A 20162-nucleotide genomic window follows, 5' to 3' on the forward strand; every position below is an offset into this window, starting at 1 on the left:
GTACGGAAACTTGTCAGCCACTTATTTTTAAACTATCAAACAGGAAAATATCTATCTACCTTTAGTAGTTAACTACCTCAACGAGGATGCCCTTCATCCAGAAATCTGTCTAGAACAGGTGAATTTCGTGGTTATGCGGCGTTGCCGGATTTAGTTATATTCGTAACTTACATAATTAGGATTAAAATTTATAAAAATAATAAACACCACTTCATAAAATATTTGAATATAATAGTATTCATATAAAAAGCTGTTTCTTACAATTCAACTGCCAATTATATTTGTGTAGGAAAACTATTAGAAAAGCTTCTCTTCGACAGAATTAATCACAGGGTACTTAAAAATGTTTACACTGAAGAGGCAGGCTTTCGCCTCCATCGAAGCTGTAGGTACCCTACGGACCAAGTCTTGTCACTAACAACTTTTGTAGAAGCTAGTTTTCAAAAGAAACAGCAACAACATTCATAGATGTAACAGCAGCATATGGTACTCTTTGGAGACAAGGATTAATATACAGTGTGTCCACGGATGGGGTGCCCAAAAGGAAAAACTTTTTTATTTTCAATGTTAGCGAAAAATGTCATTCTTGATAAAAAGTTTTGCTTGTTCTAAAACCCCATAAACTTAACTAAACTTCAAGTTTTTCAAATCCTGCTTATTTTTATAGCCAATTTTATGTAAATCTCTATAAATATTTTCACTAAGTTCGAAATTGTAACAATAATAACTTGGAAGAATAACCCTTTCGCTTCTCTGGATTATGAAGCAAGACTTTGTCGTTCTCCTTGAATCATCAAATTATTTATTAATTAAATAATTATTAATCCAATAATTTTAATAATGAAATTTATCACAAGATAAATTCTTTATTGAACGCTTAAAATTGTCGAAAAAATTGACAATTCGCAAATTATTTATCGGAGTTGACAGTTACTAAGCTACATTGTGGCTTGGCAACACTAGATTATTGTTACGATTTCGAACTTAGTGCAAAAATTTATAGTGATTTACATAAAATTGGCTACAAAGTTAAGCAGGATTTGAAAAACTAGAATTTTATTTCGTTTTATGGGGTTTTAGAACAAGCAAAACTTTTTATCTAGAATGACATTTTTCGCTAAAATTGAAAATAAAAAAGTTTTTCCTCTTGGGCACCCCAACCGTGGACACACTGTATAAACTGGTCCATACTGTCCCCTGTAGAAAAATAATAATTAATGTCATTGACAACATGCTGACAAACAAACCCTTCCAGGTTAATCTGTAAATCCAGGAAATAATGGGAAAGAAGACGAGTAGACAGATGAAACTTAATAATGGCCTTCCACAGGGTTCTGTTCTTACTCCTTTACTTTTCAGCTTCTATATTGCTGATATGCCTGCAACCGAATATCGGAAATTTGGATATGCTGACGACTGGACCCTTGCAACAAGCTACCAACCTTTAAAAACTACATAACTATCAACTTTTCATCTCAATAACGGTCTGGCAAACAAAGAATTATGAGTGTATTTTAATAACCAACTGTTGAAACACCATAAATACCTGAAATACCTTGGGGTTACTCTATAGACAGAAGGCTAACATTCAGAGAACACCTAACAAAAACAGCAGCAAAACTAAAAAGATGTAATAATATAATAAAGAAACTCTGCGGCACTACAAGGGGGTCCACAGCATAAACTTTAAGATCCTCTTCTTTTGGCCTGAATATCTATATCCGGTGGCAGAATCCTGTGCAAAGGTGTGGTTAAATAGCAGGTATACCTGTATACTCACCTTGTCGACACTCGGCTAAACAGTGCCATGCCTATGATAACAGACAGGCACAATAATTATGCCCTTCCCCACTATATGGTCCCCCTTAGCAACCGTCGTAACACAGTACCACCCAACTTAAGCCGCGAACATACATTGGTTAAAGAAAACAAAAAATTATGGATAGTCAAATTCTAGTCTACAAGATCATCCCCGCTATTCATGAAAACTGTCTCCGATCCAGAATACCTTTCCTGAAATCCGCTCTCAAGCGCTACACCATTCCAATTTTGACTTAAATACCAGATGGGGAGAAGAGCGGGAAACTAGGACAGATCCGCAATACCATAGTCTACTGGACATCATAGACAAATTGCCAAATTTGAACGCCCTCGTAAGATTTGCGCAGCCCTTCGATTAAGAATCGAATCAGAACAAACTGTGGAAGATGCGCCGACTCCCTCTACAGATGGGGTAAATTTCCCTCGATTTCTTGTGACTGCGGTACTGCAAGACAGACGATCAGGCACAGTACAGAACTGCCCACACAGAGCATACAGTTGAGTCTCTGAATCTTTACCCGTGCGTCATCATTTAAAGCATACGAAATAAGTCGATGATAAGTCGGAAATTGAAATATACTAAACGCAACAGCAAGTGACAGTAAGTGACTTGCTGTTGCGTTTAGTAAATTTCAATTTCCGACTTATCATCGACTTATTTCGTATGCTTTAAATGATTACGCACGGGTAAAGATTCACGGACTCAACTGTACATAGGCGACCCTACATACTTTGTCATGGCATGGCAAGATCTGATCCAACACTATTAAAAATAAATAAGGACTAAGTATCGGGACCTGATGCAATCCTACTACATATTCCACTTTTATTTGCTCTCTAGATCATTGCGTTTTCGGCGTTTCCTGTATTTTATATTCCTGTATATATAGGTACATAATATTTATATATAATGGCAACAATGCTAAGTTCACAGAAGCGACCATAACAATCCTATCAATTCCATGTATATCTCTTTCTGGCTTACCTATTCCAGTAATTGGACGTTGCAATGCAGTCTAGAGCAATTTGCAAAACGGAATATACTTGTTCGTATGAAATTTCAGTTCTGTAAAAAGGATAGTCTAAAATACATTACACCGGTATGCATTCTATTCTTCTATTCAATTTATTTTTAAATTTATGCTTTCCGACACTGCCTACAGAAGAGAGAGCATTTTATTTTTAAAGTTATAAGTACGATATTTACAATGTCTTTTAACAATGCCTAAATTTTGTTCTATTTGTAAATCTTACACCTCGTTCTGATATAAATGTACTGTAAAGTTTTTATAGTATTCGATGTTATTATCTAATAGTGATGCATAAGTATATGTATAGTTTTATATCGTTTCATCAGTTTTATGAAGAGAAAACTGGAACAGTAGTGGGAGCACGCAAAATAGAATTCTATTTTGGAGCTAAAGACCAAAAACTTTGGATAAACAGAATAACAGGGTGGAGCCCGGTAGGAAGAAGGAACAGAGGCAGACTCGGACTCCGAAGATCTTTCAGAGGTGAAGTGGGTGAAGCAACGGAAAGAAGCAATCGGCAGGAAGGGGACAGAAAAGAAAACAGAAAGAACTGGCGAGAACGGTTGAGTAAAGAAATATCGTGAAAACTGTGGACATCCTTAGTATAGTGATGAGCGCACTAATAACCGGCAAAATAGCACAAAAGATGGAAAACTTTTATTACGTTGTGAGATAAAAAGAAATAAAACTAGTCGAGTTGGGAAATTTAGCGATATTAACCAATAAATTTACATTATATTGATTGTTTCCAATCTTTACACGTATCAGAGAAGTATGTCAACTGAAAATGTCACTGTGACAGTGGTAGTTGCCAAACTCGTGCGATACATCTAAAGGTGGGAAACAATATAATGTAAATTTATAGGTTAATGGCGCTAAATTTTCCAACTCGATTAGTTTCATTTATTTTTATCTCACAACGTAATACATACACGTTTTCCATTTTTTGTGTTATTTTGCCGGTCATTAGCTCGCTCATCACTGTATATATGGATTTACTGTAAATAATTTCTTATTAATACTGCAAAAAATATTATAAAAGGATTTTTTTAATTAGTCCAGAAAGCCACTGCGCATCCGCTAGGAAAAATATTCTAATTCGGATTTTTTGCACAATCTTACTCAAAAAGGACTCCTTTTAACAAATTTGCATGTTGCCAGGACCAAAAGGTGGTCAAAAATTTTTTAAACGTTTTTTTTTTGTTTTTTTACTAAAATTATTTTTTTTTTGCATGGAATAAAGTTTTTTTAGGTATTTTGGATCATTCCAAACAGAAAAGATATTTAGTGACTTTTCTCTAAAAATGATAGTTTTTGACATATAAGCGATTAAAAATTGAAAAATTGCGAAATCGGCCATTTTTAACCCTCAAAAACTATGCGAAAAACTTAAACTTTGATTGTTGCCAAGGTAGGTTGATATTCTTTAAACATCGATTCATGAAATCCCGAAGAGTTTTTTGCAATGAAATATTCATAACGCCTTTGTTTTTTAATTGATAATCAAGCGTGCGCGACAATATTTTCCACCGACAGTATGGTGCAAATGAAAGGAATAAATTCGTTATTTCGTAAACTGGCGACTTTAAGGAAAAATCCCGAAACAGGTCGATTTGTATTTTTAAGTTGCGATTTTATGGCATATATGGTATACTAGTGACGTCATCCACCTGGGCGTGATGACGTAATCGATGATTTTTTTAAATGAGAATAGGGGTCGTGTGCTAGCTCATTTGAAAGGTTCTTCAATTCTCTATTCAGTAGTATAAACATTTATATAATTATTTATACAGGGTGTCCTACTTATTTTTTTATCAAATAATTTAATTTAATAAAAATTTTTTGGACACCCTGTATAAATATATATGTAAATGTTTACATTACTGAATAGAGAATTGAAGAACCTTTCAAATGAGCTACCACACGACCCCTATTCTCATTTAAAAAAATAATCGATTACGTCATCACGCCCAGACGGATGACGTCAGTAGTATACCATACATGCCACAATATCATAACTTAAAAATAAAAATCGACCTCTTTCGGGTTTTTTTCTTAAAGTAGCCAGTTTACGAAATAACGAATTGATTCCTTTCATTTGCACCATACTCTATACACATGTAACGGTGGAAAATAGTGTCGCGCACGCGTGATTAGAAATTAAAAACAAAGGAGTTTTGAATATTATATTGCAAAAAACTCTTCGGGATTTCATCAATCGATGTTTAAAGAATATCTGCCTACCTTGGCAACATTCAAATTTTCAGTTTTTCACATAGTTTTTGAGGGTTAAAAATGGCCGATTTCACAATTTTTCAATTTTTAATCGCTTATATGTCAAAAACTATCATTTTTAGAAAAAAGTCACTAAAGATCTTTTCTGTTTGGAATGATCCAAAAACCTAAAAAAACTTTGTTCCATGCAAAAAAAGTAATTTTAGGAAAAAAAAACAAAAAAAAAACGTTTAAAAAATGTTTGACCACCTTTTGGTCCTGGCAAGATGCAAATTTGTTAAAAGGAGTCCTTTTTGAGTAAGATTGTGCAAAAAATCCGAATTAGAATATTTTTCCTAGCGGATGCGCAGTGGCTTTCTGGACTAAATTCAATTTAGAAATTACTTCGTTTCATATTTTCATTACTAGAGCAAGCTACTTTCCTACTTCATATATGCTGTACAGCAGAGTGGACAATTAGCTGTCGAGTGTCTAGCGGGAATCCAAAACATTCGCTAATTAATGAAATATACTTTAAATAACCGTTTACATGTGGCTTGCCAAAAAACTGAAGCTTCAAACACGTACATATACCTATCGAATTCTCTACGGACTTGTCAAGCAAATTGAATGAACTGTATTCGGTTTGCAGTAGCACATATTATTACATTACGTAATTAACAAAGCGCGAATTAATAGATACGTTTATTGAATCATTGTTCAAATGAAGTCATGTAGCAGTTATATTATCGAGAACAACTAACGAAAGTAAGATATCATAAAAAATAAAGCTGATTTAGATTTGATTACAGAATATGGCATTTACTATGTGCTTATACGTTATACGTATTTCGTGTTAAACCTTACCCTCTTCAGAGCACCGTGTGTAGAGGCTCTGTGTAGGGTTAGTTTCTGACTCTTTGAGCTAACTATTAAATAGTTATTTTAAAAATATCGATTTATTAATTTCTAGTGTTCAAACGTGCTTTTCTTAAAAAATCTACCCGTTTGTATCATGTAAAATATTTAACAATACGTTTACGTGACGCAAGAGATTCCTATTTTTTTTTGTAGTAATTTATCGTGTATGGTACATTCCATGTCAAATCACTCAGGCAAAAAATTTTGGATCTCCGATTTGTCTGAAAATTGGTATATAGCTTCTGCGGGACGTAAAAATAAGATATTTAAGGTCAAAAAATTTTCTTCTTTTTTTCTCAAAATGTTATTTTATGCGATTTTACAATGATTTGGTGTTTATTTAAACAAATTTGCATTCTCTGTCGTAAAGTATCGATGAAAAACATAATATTTTAATAGAAAGGACTCAAAAATGCCATTATATGGCATTATAACAAGTTATTTTGAATCAAAACAAGTTTTTGATCAAATTTTATAGTGTAAAAAACGTTAAAATCCCGTTTTTTGCATTTTCCTCCATTCCCAAAATACATTATCATTGATTTGGCTGAAAATTTGCCCACAGATAGCCAAAAGATAGGACTTTAAGTGGTTAGAAGGATTTGAATTATATTACAATACCAAAAAAGTTACATGCAGTAATATCAGACTCAAAAGTATATATTAGTCCAGTCGGGATAGCATTTGACCTTGAATGCCGAGCTGCCCAAAATTTTATTTTTCTGATCTTTAGGGGAGTCAATAGTAGCCTAAATTTAAAATCACGAATGAATTCCTCCGTTACGTTAGCAGCCATCTTGATTTTAAAGGAGAACCTGTTTTGCTCAATATCTCCGCCATTTTTAAATTTTCGACAAAAATGGTAGGAACTGAAATTGTTCCAAATAAATCGTATTTACAATTATTACAATTTCTTTTTAACAATTTTTGTCGTGAGGTCGATATTTTCGAGTTAATTGTACTTACAGTAGACGCCTATATTTTTGACTATAATATTGCATGTAACTTTTTTGGTATTGTAATATAATTCAAATCCTTCTCACCACTGAAAGTCCTATGTTTTGTCTAACTGTGGGCAAATTTTCAGCCAAATCGATTATGATGTATTTTGGGAATGGAGAAAAATGTAAAAAACGGTATTTTAACGTTTTCTACACTATAAAATTTGATCAAAAGCTTGTTTTGAATCAAAGTAACTTGTTATAATGCCATATAATGACATTTTTGAGTCCCTTCTATTAAAATATTATGTTTTCCATTGATACTTTACGATAGAAAATGCAAATTTGTATAAATAAACACCAAATCAATGTAAAATCGCATAAAATAACATTTTGAGAAAAAAAGAAGAAGAAAATTGTTTGACCTTAAATATCTTATTTTTATTTCCTTTGTATTATGTAATGTATGAATGAGATATTTCCTGTAATTAATTATATTATTTTGTAACCTATGTATGTTCGAAAAAAATTATATAAAAAAAAGATTAAAAAAAATAATAAAAAAATAAAAAAAATAAATAAATAAATAAATAAAAAATAAAAAAAAATAAATAAATAAATCACTAAGAGGTTCTAAATCTCCGCGAGGATGAATCGGATTTAGTTCTTACCGTAGTGAAAAAAAAAATTAATATAGTTGTATTTATTAACATAGTAAGTAGGCATAGTAAGTAGGCATTGTTATTTGTAAGCTTTATTTTTTATTATTCTTTATTTTTAAGTGTATATTGGGCAGTTTTATACTTATGAACGAATAATAATTTTATATGTAGTTATGTGGCTAAAGTTTCTGAACCAAGGCCAGAATCAAAACAAAAAAAAATCTTATTTTTACGTCCCGTAGAAGCTATATACCAATTTTCAGACAAATCGGAGGTCCAAAATTTTTTTTGCTCCAAAATTGAGTGATTTAAAGTGGAATGGCCCGTATACATTGTATACAATTTAATAATATTCACTGTAAAGCATTGTGTTAAGTATTTATATTTTAACGATAATAAAATACTATAGAAATATGTTGAAATAATTCATTAAATCACCTTTGTTCGGTTTGCTTCATTAATTTTATGTGATTGCTACATCAAATATACTATTTTTAGTATTGTGGAAGATTACTATACAGAATTATACTCGTCCAGCGTAGCAAAACCCGAAAAACTCGATATTAAACCAATAAATCGTAAAAGAACATGAACTGTTACCTTGCCAAGTCTATAACATAGACGAGACAGGCCTAAATTACAAATTGCTTCCCAGTAAAACCTTAAGTGCGCCAAATGAAACCGTAGCGGGAACGAAACTCTTAAAAGATAGGTTAACTGTTGCTCCTTGTATCAATGCCGATGGTACACACAAGCTTTCCCTGTTTGTTATAGGCAAATCTAAGAAGCCCAGGGCTTTCAAAAACATCAATTTATCATCATTGCCGGTTTATTACCGCAATCAAAAATCTGCTTGGATGGACTGCAATCTTTTCAAATCGTGGTTTTTTGACGAGTTTGTGCCATGTGTTGAGAAGGATTTGAAAAAGAAAAATATTCCCGTTCGAGCTCTACTGCTATTGGACAATGCACCATCGCATCCCTCTGAGGAGGATTTAGTAAAAGGAGATATAAAAGCTATCTTCCTCCCACCAAATGTCACATCACTTATCCAGCCAATGGACCAGGGAGTGATAGAATGTTTTAAGAGGCGTTATCGCCGAAAGTACATAAGTTCTATCTTAGAAAAATCCGAAGAAAGATATGACATTTTTCAAGCCATGAAATCCTTTAACATTAAAGATGCTATCTATACAATGGCTGAGTCATGGGCAGAACTGAATCCTGACACGCTAAGAAAATCTTGGCGTAAGCTTTGGCCAGAAGTTATGACCGAAATTGACCAGATCGAAGATGAGCAAAACGACATGCAGGAAATCGTTAAAAATCTTCAAACCCTGAATAATTCAATCCCTGCTGGTGAAGTTGAAGAGTGGATTGAACAATGCGACAAAAACTGCGAAACCAGTGAAGTGCTGAATGATGACGACATTGTTGCCGCGGTTTTGGAACATGATGGTGATGAAAACGTGAACTCAGAATCCGACAGTGATGTTGACGAGCCTCCTGTCCAGTTTTCACACACCGATGCCAAGAATGCATTTGAAATCGGCCTTCAGTGCATAGAGCAGAATCCAGCATCAACACCGATAGACATCTTGTGGATCAAAAATTGGAGAAACATTGCAGCTAAGTCCAGAATTTCGTCTTGTAAACAGAAATCTATCACTGACTTTTTTTCCAAGTAGACTACTAATTTTTTCAGTACATATATATCTTTTTTTTGCAATTAATTTAATAAATACATAACAAAGAATTCTGGCATTTTAATGCAATATAATTATGTACATATGTATGGTTATTATATCACTGAAGAAAATAATACAGGCTTTTTTCTTGTACAGGCGTATTTAATGACTTTTTCTGATAATCCGACCTTTTTTGCGTTCCGACCATACTCCTAGTCCCGAGGGTGACGGATTAGAGGGGTTCTACTGTATACTATTTTTAGTATCGTGGAAGATTACTATACAGAATTATACTCGTCCAGCGTAGCAAAACCCGAAAAACTCGATATGAAACCAAGAATACTTAAAGTAGGATACGAAACAATATTAGAAATTACTAAGGAGGAAGTTAAAAATGCCCTAAAACAAATGAAAAATCAATAAGTGTCCCTTTATGGATGCCATTTTAACACGTCTTGGCAAAATGCGCAAGTATTTATACTACACATTAAATGAAACTCGAAAACTACAGGCCAATAAGCCTCTTACCACATGTGTTCAAACTGCTAACCAAAATAATTTCCACAGACTATCAAATAAGTTCGATAGTTACCTACCTGTTGAACAAGCGGGATTTCGCAAAGAGTATAGTGCCGTCGAACACCTCACACCTGACAATACGGACACTTATAGAAAAGTGTAACAAATACCATGAACTTTTTCATTTGGCATTTGTGAATTACAATTAGGGGTCGCCAAGTTCTTGAAAATTACAAGATCTTGTCTTGAAATCAAGACAAGATCAAGACAAGAAGTAATTTTAGATTTCAAGACAAGACAAGAAATTTTATGTCAATACCAAGATTTCTTGTCAAGAAAACAAGAAATCTTGAAATATCTTGACTAATAATGAAAACTCTAAAACTTATATCGGAATAATTGATAAGCCATGAATGGCAGATAAATCTTTTTATGAAGTCAACGTCTATTTGATATTGTTAGCTGCTCTTGAAAATAGCCTTTCCGGCGATACATATGTTGCTGGCATGGCGTTCCGAGAAAATCCTTGGCCATTTTCGATAATGACGGGTAGACATTTTTGTGTCCTGATCTCCAATTAAGTATATTCTCAGAATCCTCTGACCTACGTTTATTTAAGTATTTTTCAATTTCATGCATCAAAGATTGCAAGTTATCATTATCAGCTTTCTTAAATAGACAAGTATTGTCTAAATCAAATTCGTTATCTTCTTTTTTAGAACTAAGTGCTCTGGCTCTGGTATTGGATTCTGTAGGTAGATCATTCTTGGATTTATTAAAGTAGTTAGCTTTAAATATTTTTTCAAATTTTTCTTTCCCAAAGATGAAGGGGAAAATGCCTCTACTTTATACCTAGGATCCAAAATAAGAACTATACAGTATATCCAATTAGTTGTGTTATAGTGTTTCATTATTTTATCTCTCGCAGCTTGAATGTAGTAAATTAATTCCTCATCGGTAGCGTCTCAATCAATTTTATTATCAAGTTTATGAGCCCATATTTGCAGTTTGTTTAAAAGTAAGTTTATTACAATTGCCACCAATGGGAGTGTGCAATATTTTTCCTCTTCGAGTATTGAAGACAGTGTTTTAAAGCTTCGCAGATACTGACAAATTTTTTAATTTTTTTATCTTTTATCGTTTATCATAATATTCATAATATAATAACTATTTATCATAATATTCATTTTTATCTAATATCTTGCAATGATTTAGATTTTCAATGTTATCGCAAAATATAGTTACAGCATTTTTTATACTTAAACCCCATGTTAGCATCTCGAAAGTTAAATGCCATTTTGTAGGCACATCTAATTTTGGCATAATCATCTTATAATTTAAAACCTCGCAAGCACTATTAATTTTAAGTTGCATTTACTCTGAGTTTTTTTACAAGGTAATTAATTTTACTTACAGCTTACAGGAGAGTTCAAATCTAAAGCAGTAGGTATCATTTATATCATTTGCTACTCATCTTCCAAATAATCAAAATCCTTTTCGATGTATAAACTGTTTCGATTTGGTTCAACAACTTTTATGAAATCCTGGACAGCTAAGTTTAGAATATTTGCGAAACAAACAAAATGTTTATTTTATTAGCACGCAACGCAATAAATAGGTCGGCGAGGAATCACCGGACCGGGTAATTTCAAGATCTTGAAATTTCTTGAGGCAAGACAAAATATAAGATGTCAAAAAAAAAGGTCAAGACAAGATTTTTTAAAATGTCTTGATTTTTTCTCAAGACAAGACAAAAATTTGTTATCAAGACAAGATTTCTTGTCTTGTCGACCACTAATTACAATAAGGCATTTGATTCCATAGAACTTTGGGCCATATTAGAAGGAATGTATAACGATAGGATTGATTCCACATAAACAGATTATTCCAAAATACTCCTAAAATACATATTATACGAGAATGCAAATAAACGTAGCAGAAGGTTAACAACAAGCAAATAATAAAGGAAATAGAGGAGTTAGACAGACAGACACTAGAGAGATATCGCAAAGGCATTTTTATCGCACGCTAATAGCGGAATACGCTATTTTGACATGTACGCAAGCGCAGATTGAATGTTACGCTAATACCGTATAACGTGTCCCGCTATTTAGGTCGAAATAAGGGACGGTAATAACGTTAACGCTAATTTGACATTTGAGATGAAACATAAAAATAATTTATAGAATACATATTTTATAAAGTAAAAACTGTGAATCATCGTGTTTCCTGTGTAGAGAAAAACGTGTGTTCTTATTTTGTCTACAATAGACTACTTTTTGTGGTTAGGATATTAGTTATTCAGATATTTTATATTGTTTTTATACTGATTATTTATATTTATTGTTGGTTAAATCATTGAAATTAAAATGCAAGTCAACCTGCTCAGAATCCAAATTCATTTTTCAATAAAAAAAAACATTTATAGTATTCCTCAACATTAATTTCTAGGTTAAATTTTCTCCCAAACGTCGGTTGTCATAATAATGACGTTAAACCCCGCCCCAGACTATTTGCGATAACTCTTTTGATGCATATGTTGAAATAGAACGTTATCCCTTATTAACGTCTTGACACGGTATTAACGTTAGCCTTTGCGATATCTCTCTACTATCTCTCCAAAATTGTTTACGCTTGTATCTCGGCCAAGATTTGCCGAAATCATTAGAAGAATCCGAATCACTTGGGCAGCAGTACGAAGTCTCAGTGTTTTGTAGAAAAACCAAAAGATGCCAATCAATCTAAAGAAAAGGGTATCCAACGGTTGTATCTTGCCAGCTATGGCCTATGGGATGGAGACCGTGACAATTACAGAGTTATCATCGAATAGATTAAGAACAAAACAGAGGGCCATCGAACGAGCTATGTTCAGAGTTTCGCTGTGTGTTAACATAAAATATACGAAATGAGGACGACTACGTCGCTGGACGATACGTCTTAAATTTCAAGTATGTACATTTCGAGTTACATTTCTGAAAGGAAACAAAAATGTTTCGATTAGAAACAGTAAGTAACAAATACTCTGTTTCACAATTTGTGGTACATATTATTGACAGTATTTGCAAGTAATAACTGTATTATTGACCATGTATTGAAACAGTGAAAGAAAAATACTGACGCGATATTGACGAAATATCTAGATATTCTGATATTCGCCATAAATATTTTAACATTGGAGGGGATATTCAGTATCACTGATCACTGATCATCAGTTATATTGATCGTGTAAAGGCCGCATCAAGGTATTTTGAAAAACTAATAGAAAAAAAGCTTTACAATAATATATATTATTATCTTGTGTTCTTGGTCTTATCTTTTGCCTTATCGAATATTTATGTGTATATTGTTTTAACAATAAAGATATTGATAACGATTATAACATTAACTTTACAATTCAATGGTAGTATGTCATAACGCAGTTTCATTTTCATTAATACTGATAACAAAATGATTACGTTTCTATTCTAAATAAAACAAGCCATAAGTATGTAGTTATATTTATCTTATGATTATTATATTATGATTTATAGTTTTATATTTATCTGAGTAACATACATACCTAACTATTAATAGGCATGTTACAAATTTATCATTTTTTACTACAAAATGAACCCAAATATTTACTGATCGGCTTGATTTTTTCTTTTGGAGACCCCTACTCCAAATCTAGCAATGCATGATCATTGTTTCTACAGTCATTTTTAAAATGATGCATAGTTTCAATATTACTTGACTGGGCATGGCCCCATATAAAACTTATACGCCAAGTTAAATAGTGTAAATATATCGCGAAAAAAATAATTCTTAATTAAATTATTAAAAAAAGAAAGGTCAAAATGCATCAGCAACAACCTGAGATATAGTTTATAGCGCGAATTTCAAAGTTTTCTCTAGTATTCAACTTTATCCAACTTTAACGAATTGGAGCTCCACATTTTGAAGCATTGTAGACGACTAGGTTCAAAATTAATGTTTTTCAAAGTGTTTTATTTCTATCGATTTGTACTAGCTATTTTTGTTGCTCGGAATATAATTATTGTTTCTGCAATTTTAACAAATTTTACCTACTGACTAGTTTTACTAACTTTCTCGAGGTTGCCATGTCAATGCGTTTATACTTCTAAACACGTTTATTTATTTTCAGAATTGTTTTTATCCATTGGAATGGCTAGTGAAGTTTAAACCTGTTTTTCGTTGTTTTATTATGAATTGTGACGTCAGAGTTTTTAATTCGGTGTGATATCCGTGCAATTTTTTATAGTGTAGAAAAGATGACGACGCGTGGCAGAAAGAAAAGCAAACAGGAAAAGGACGGGTTCATCAAAAAAGTGTCGTCCCTTTTCAACCTCGATGTGGTGAGTTATTTCTCTTTTGTTTCGTTTTGATTTTTTTGCATTTAATTTACATGTTTTTGATGCTCTAGACTCTAGAACATACAAAATGGTTTTTTATTTATGTTTGTTAAGTTTATGATAGAAAGCGGGTGAATGTTTAATTAAAATTTCAAGATGGAACAAAAACATACATTAAGAGAAGCGTAAAACTTAGACTTTAAAATTAATTTAAAAATTGCAAGACTTCAAGCTTAATTTAGCACACTTACGTAGGCTAAAACCATTTCGGAAAGTAGGACATGTTACCTTATAAAGAAATATAGGGCAGGATATCACAGCTTTTACATGAAATACTTTTCATAAAATGTTACTTTTTCTATGGATGCTATACAATATGCAACTTCTCTCACTACTTACACATTAAAAACGAACGATTCCTCATGCAGTGAGAAAAGTCGGCCATTGCAGTGAGAAATATTTTTTCTCACGGGTTCTCCTACGGTCTTCCATACTATTATCGCCGTTTCCACGGTACCATGCACAATACAAACACAATTAATGTTGTCAAATAAATGTCTCAAAGTAAAACTTACAAGGAATTACATTTCAGAACTGTTCAAAATTAACTGTTAATTAGAATTTTAAAAAATAAGGTACATAGGTATATAAATTTTAAGAATATTAAATACCTACATGTAATAGCTATTTGTATAACAAGGGAGGAAAGTGCTAATTTTCCTCCCGAGAATGAAGTTTACTGCCCGACGCGTAGCGGAGGGCAGTAATCATTCAAGGGAGGAAAAGGCACTTTACTCCCATGTTATACATATGGTTTTTCCACCTTCCTCAAATAACAAGTCATTTTTTCATTTTTACTTAATTTATTTATGTAACTAACCAACAAAATTTATTAGAACTAAAACTAACAAGTAGGTACAATATAACTGTCAACTGTCAAATATAAGTCAAATTATTAATGTAAACATTGTTAAATCAGAATAACAATTTACTGTTTTTTACCATTCTCCAAAATACAGAGTGTTTTTAGATAAACGTTAAAATGTATAGATACTTACGTAATAGAAAATAGATATTGTACAGGGCGTCAATAAGTTATATTTCATGAATGAAATACCATGACGTCACTTTTACTTTTCCTCCCTAGGGAGGAAAAGTACAACTTTGCTCCCTACAATCAGGCCGGAAAGGTATACTTTCGGTAGAGGTAGGTGGAAAATGTATTTTATTTCAATTTATACATATAATATACCTAAAAGCACCAAAATTATTTAATTTTAAAGTTTGAACTCTTGACAAAACCGCATCCATAGAAAAAGTACAGTGTACAACACATGAGAAAATGACATATTTCTCCCTCGCTTGATTTGCGGCCCTCGCCTCGTGCCTCGGCTCGTGCCAACAAACTTCTGCGCTCGTGAGAAATATGTCTTTTTTCTCACTTGTTGTACAATATACTATTTTTGTATTGCGAGAAAACATAGTGCAATGATGAAGTAAACGATGCTTGTAAAATATGCTTGCCATATCAACGACGGTGGTTGGCAATCATTATTTTGTGTGTTTTGATAACCTCATTTTCGTGATGTTTATTGCTAGTCCATATTGTTCTCCATATTTATCTATCTCGGTTATTAGCCTCTGGAAATCGTTCATTATGACAGTATCCTGCGCATACCTAATGTTGTTAATTAGTGTTCTATTGTCCTTTACTTCATTTGTTTCTTCCTCGCGAGCTTTCTTCATAATTTCTTCAGAGTATGCGTTGAACAGTAACGGCGATAATATACATCTCGTACCCAGTTTTTTATTTTCGAACTCATCTGAAATCTGTTCATTAATGTGTATTACCCGATGTTTATAATATAGATTCATTATAATTCGAAAGTCGTTGTAGTTTATTTATTTTGTTTTGAGGACATCTTTTAGCTGTTCCTGGCAGACTTTATGGAAAGGCTTGTTGTATGCGTATTTATGAAACACAGATATTTTGGTCAACATCCAAGCATCTCCGGATTAATACATGGAATGCAAAGAGAGCTTCTCGAGTACCTATCTACGCCTCTACGAAATCCAAATTGTCTGTCTTCAATGGCCATATGAATTTTTCGGTAAAATCGTCTGTGAATGGTCTTTAAGAAATTAATTAATTTAAGAAAATCAGACTTATGATACGGTGTCGCTGCATTCTGTAGCGTTTTCCTTTTTTGAGAGACAAAATGAATCGTGAGGTCAACGAACACGATTCAAAACGATCAACATGTACCTTACGCCCTACGCGTAATGAATTGTAAATGTATATCAAATATCAGATGTAAAATAGGACTACCTCAACTAGATTTATTCCAATTTCTGTGAACTCAAAAGCAGAATTGTGTTAATTGTGGTGTTAGTTGTATTCGGCGGGAAAATATTACTGTAATAATTAACCAAAACAAATTATTGTCAAATTTGAATTGTTAAAATTGCGAAAACCAAAAAAACCTGCTTCAAATCAACATAGCTACCACTGACAACTATATTTCCTACCCCAAAATTCAATTTCAAAGCATAACTATGTATATTGAAAACCGAGCTATTTTTAATCATAGTTGGTCATACAAAAAGTGTGTGTTTTAGAAGCAGAATCGTAAAAGAAACGAAACTCACGCAACGCCCCATTAAAATGTTATTTGCCACCGTGGGCATCTTGTACGTGAACCATATTTTAACAAAGTTTTTGTGAAATTTTACACGAGCACTATATAGATTGGCTAGCATCACCGGCGCCCATACAAAAATTTTCAGGGGGGTGGGGCAGACGTGAAGATGTTGCACATTATATTCTGTATACTTTGGATAACCATATATAGTTTACAGCACCCGAAAAGCTAGGGGGGGGCACGCCCCCCTTGGCCATGGATATGGGCGCCCATGGCTAGCATGTACGTGAATTCTATTGCTATTTGATAAAGGTACTAGTACACTTTAGTAGACCAAAAATAAGCAATTTTTCAAGATTTTTTTCTTGGAACCTTTATTAAAAATGAACATAAAACTTTTTACATACTAATATCCAACTCTTAGAGAATACAAAAAATATACCTTTTTCCATTTATGCACGTACACTAATATTGTCGAGGCCTCGAAAAAAAGTAGTTCCGATGGCGGACAGTTAATCTCAGGATTGAGATCTCTGAAACAAAAAAATCGTACGGCAATTGAAAAAGGAAGGTTTCTTACGTAACAATTTACCACCGTTAGTGAAAAATTCCGCAAAAAAAGATTTTACGGAAATTTGAAAAAATTTTGTGAAAAAATCGCCCGTTTTTATTCAGTTTTTCATGGTTTAAAAATATTTATTTTTTATTTTTTGGTCAAATGGTCGTAAATTGTCACGTAAGAAACCGTCCTTTTTCAAATGCAGTACGATTTTTTTGTTTCAGATATCCCAATCCTGAGATTAACTGTCCGCCATTATTTTTCAAGGCCTCGACTTTTGCGCCCCCTACAATATTAGTGTACGTGTATAAATAAAAAAAAATTTGTACTCTCTAAGCCAAGCCGCACACCAAAGAAACATGAAACGAAAAACATGAAACATGAAACGAAAAACATGTTTCATGAAAAGAAAACACTGCTAAAAAAATCTCAAGTCCGCCTACTAATGAAACGAGTGTGATTCATGCTCATGACACATTTTTATTTTCGGAGAGTCTCATAAATGGCCGGATATATATTTGTTTAGCAGTGGTTTATTTCCATGAAACGTAATTTACGTTTCATGTTTCTTTGATGTGCGGCCGGGCTAAGAGTTAGATATTAATATTATATGTAAAAAGTTTTATGTTCATTTGTAATAAAGGTTCTGAGAAAAAATTCTTGAAAAAAAATGATTATTTTTGGTCTTCTAAAGTGTACTGGTACCTTGAATGTTACAAATACAAACCAAAATGTGGGTTAAATGGGAGAACGGTTGGTAGCTGTAAAACTGTTAAAATTAAAAAATTTGTTTTCATCATATTGATAGGGTATTGTATTAGTATGAAAGAAAATAAAAAAAAATGCTGGAAGTGTTCGAAAGGCCGATCACTGAACTCAGAATTCGTTAGACATGAGAGAAAGACAGTAAACTGCAGGGCGCAAGACCAAAAGGAAGTCCACGAAAATATGGAAATATGAAGTGGCAGGGAACGCGCAAAATTTTGTAGACATTGGAGTAAAAGTTGGACGCATAGTTTGGAAAAGACCACGACTTGATGGGGCTGTAGTGCCATTGGAGAGAATTTACTATGAAAAAAGAGTTTGTTGGTAAGGCTGCACCTACATTGGATCCGTATTTCTCCGATCCGAATCGACGTCGGATTAAAAAACAAACTCATGGTATTAAATGGCTGCACCTACAGTGGATCCGTATTTCTCCGATCCGATCTGATATCGGCCGACGTCGAACAGCTTCTCTGTTGTAGTTTCTCGATATCGGATCTTCAATCGCCCGATATCGGATCGGAGAAATACGGATCCAATGTAGGTGCATCCTAAATCCACAAGGTTCAAAGGAAAATGGGAATCTGATACAGATTAGGTAAGTAGGTGCCCTTCCAAGACTTCCGACACGGCTAGTGGCCGGTACAGTCAGTACCGTGGTAAATTTACCATGAAGTGGTCTATCGACGTTGTGTTGGAATTTTTATCATTGTATGAATTAACCAACTTGCTAAAATTTCTACTGCCAACACTAGTACAACAAATTAGACTAAACTAAACCCTCGATACTTGAGGGGACACCGAGAACCGTGCTCTCTCTCTTCTTTTTACAATGATCTATTTTCTATTTCTCTTCGCCGACGTGAACTGACGAAAAACGCCGCTCCGCGTTCCGTGGAATTCCGGCTTTACATGTACACTTCTTAGAATTTGCTATCGTGTGGTAAAAATGTACTATAGTCTAGTCGCAACATAGAGGGTCCCATGGACACTTTTAGTTCACCGCGATTTGATGGTGGTATTATAGGTTTTTTGGGTCGCTGAATCCAATGGAAGTGGTCTGGAAGCCCAAATGTGGTGTTTAATTGTTATTAACAAATTATGGTAAAATTAGGTGTTTTCCAGGAATTATTAGAAGCCCTATAAATAAATTGATAGTGTTAAGGTCTTCTCTGGCGTATTTTTGGTCGCTGAATCGAATGCGACTAGTCGCGATTACTCAAAATGTGTTCTTATTTTGTTCATAACAAAATAATTGTTTATTCGCCGAAAAGCTCGAAATGCGTTATCTACAGCAAGTTTGTAGTCTTTTTCATAGTATTTTTATACGCTAAATCGATCGTCACTAGTCGTGATAGCTTAAACCACGTTCAGACTTTGCTATTAATAAATTATTGCAAAAATAACGGTTTCTAGTACGTTTACTCACGGTTTTTGCTCTAAATTAAAAAAAAAAAAAACGCTTGGAATGACATGAAATTTGGCGTGCACGTAGCTAACATGTTAAACAAAAAAAGTGATACTGTGCCGATGTGTGCTTTTACCCTGGGGGTGAGTTTCACCCCGTTTCGGGGGTGAAAGAAGAAACCTTTAAAATAAATCCGGAATTGGATAAACTGATTAATTCTAAGCAACGTTTGTTCTATACAGTTTTTTCACTAAGTCAATACTTTTAGAGTTATTTGTGAGTGAATATGTTCATTTTTCAACAAAACAACCAAATAACTCGAAAAGTGTTGACATAGTGAAAAAACAATATATAGAACAAAATTTGCTTAGAATTAATCAGTTTATCCACTTCCGGACTTATTTTAAAGGTTTCTTTTTTCACCCCCGAAAAGGGGTGAAACTCACCCCCAGGGTAAAAGCAGACATCGGCACAATATCACTTGTTTTGTTTGACATGTTAGCTATGTGTATGCCAAATTTCATGTCAATCCAAGTGGTTTTTTTTTAATTTAGAGCAAAAACCGTGAGTGAACGTACTATAAACCGTTATTTTTGCAATAATTTATTAATAACAAAGTCGGAACGTGGTTTAAGCTAT

At 33.3% G+C, this 20162-nt stretch overlaps 1 protein-coding gene across 16 annotated transcripts in view; it reads left to right on the forward strand.

The window, feature by feature from the left end:
* The window catches only part of LOC114338023 (disks large 1 tumor suppressor protein), a 1799868-nt gene that overhangs the window by 1163289 nt on the left and 616417 nt on the right, over positions 1-20162 (forward strand). The window contains exon 2 of one of the 16 annotated variants that reach the window (XM_050644684.1): positions 13942-14152. The exons of the other annotated variants lie outside the window; for them this stretch is intronic. Coding sequence (XP_050500641.1) covers positions 14069-14152 — 84 coding nt within the window. The 5' untranslated portion in view covers positions 13942-14068. The remainder of the gene's footprint in view (positions 1-13941; positions 14153-20162) is intronic. 16 annotated transcript variants of the gene reach the window in all.

Source organism: Diabrotica virgifera, chromosome 2 (assembly GCF_917563875.1).
Source record: "Diabrotica virgifera virgifera chromosome 2, PGI_DIABVI_V3a".
Lineage (NCBI taxonomy): Eukaryota > Metazoa > Arthropoda > Insecta > Coleoptera > Chrysomelidae > Diabrotica > Diabrotica virgifera.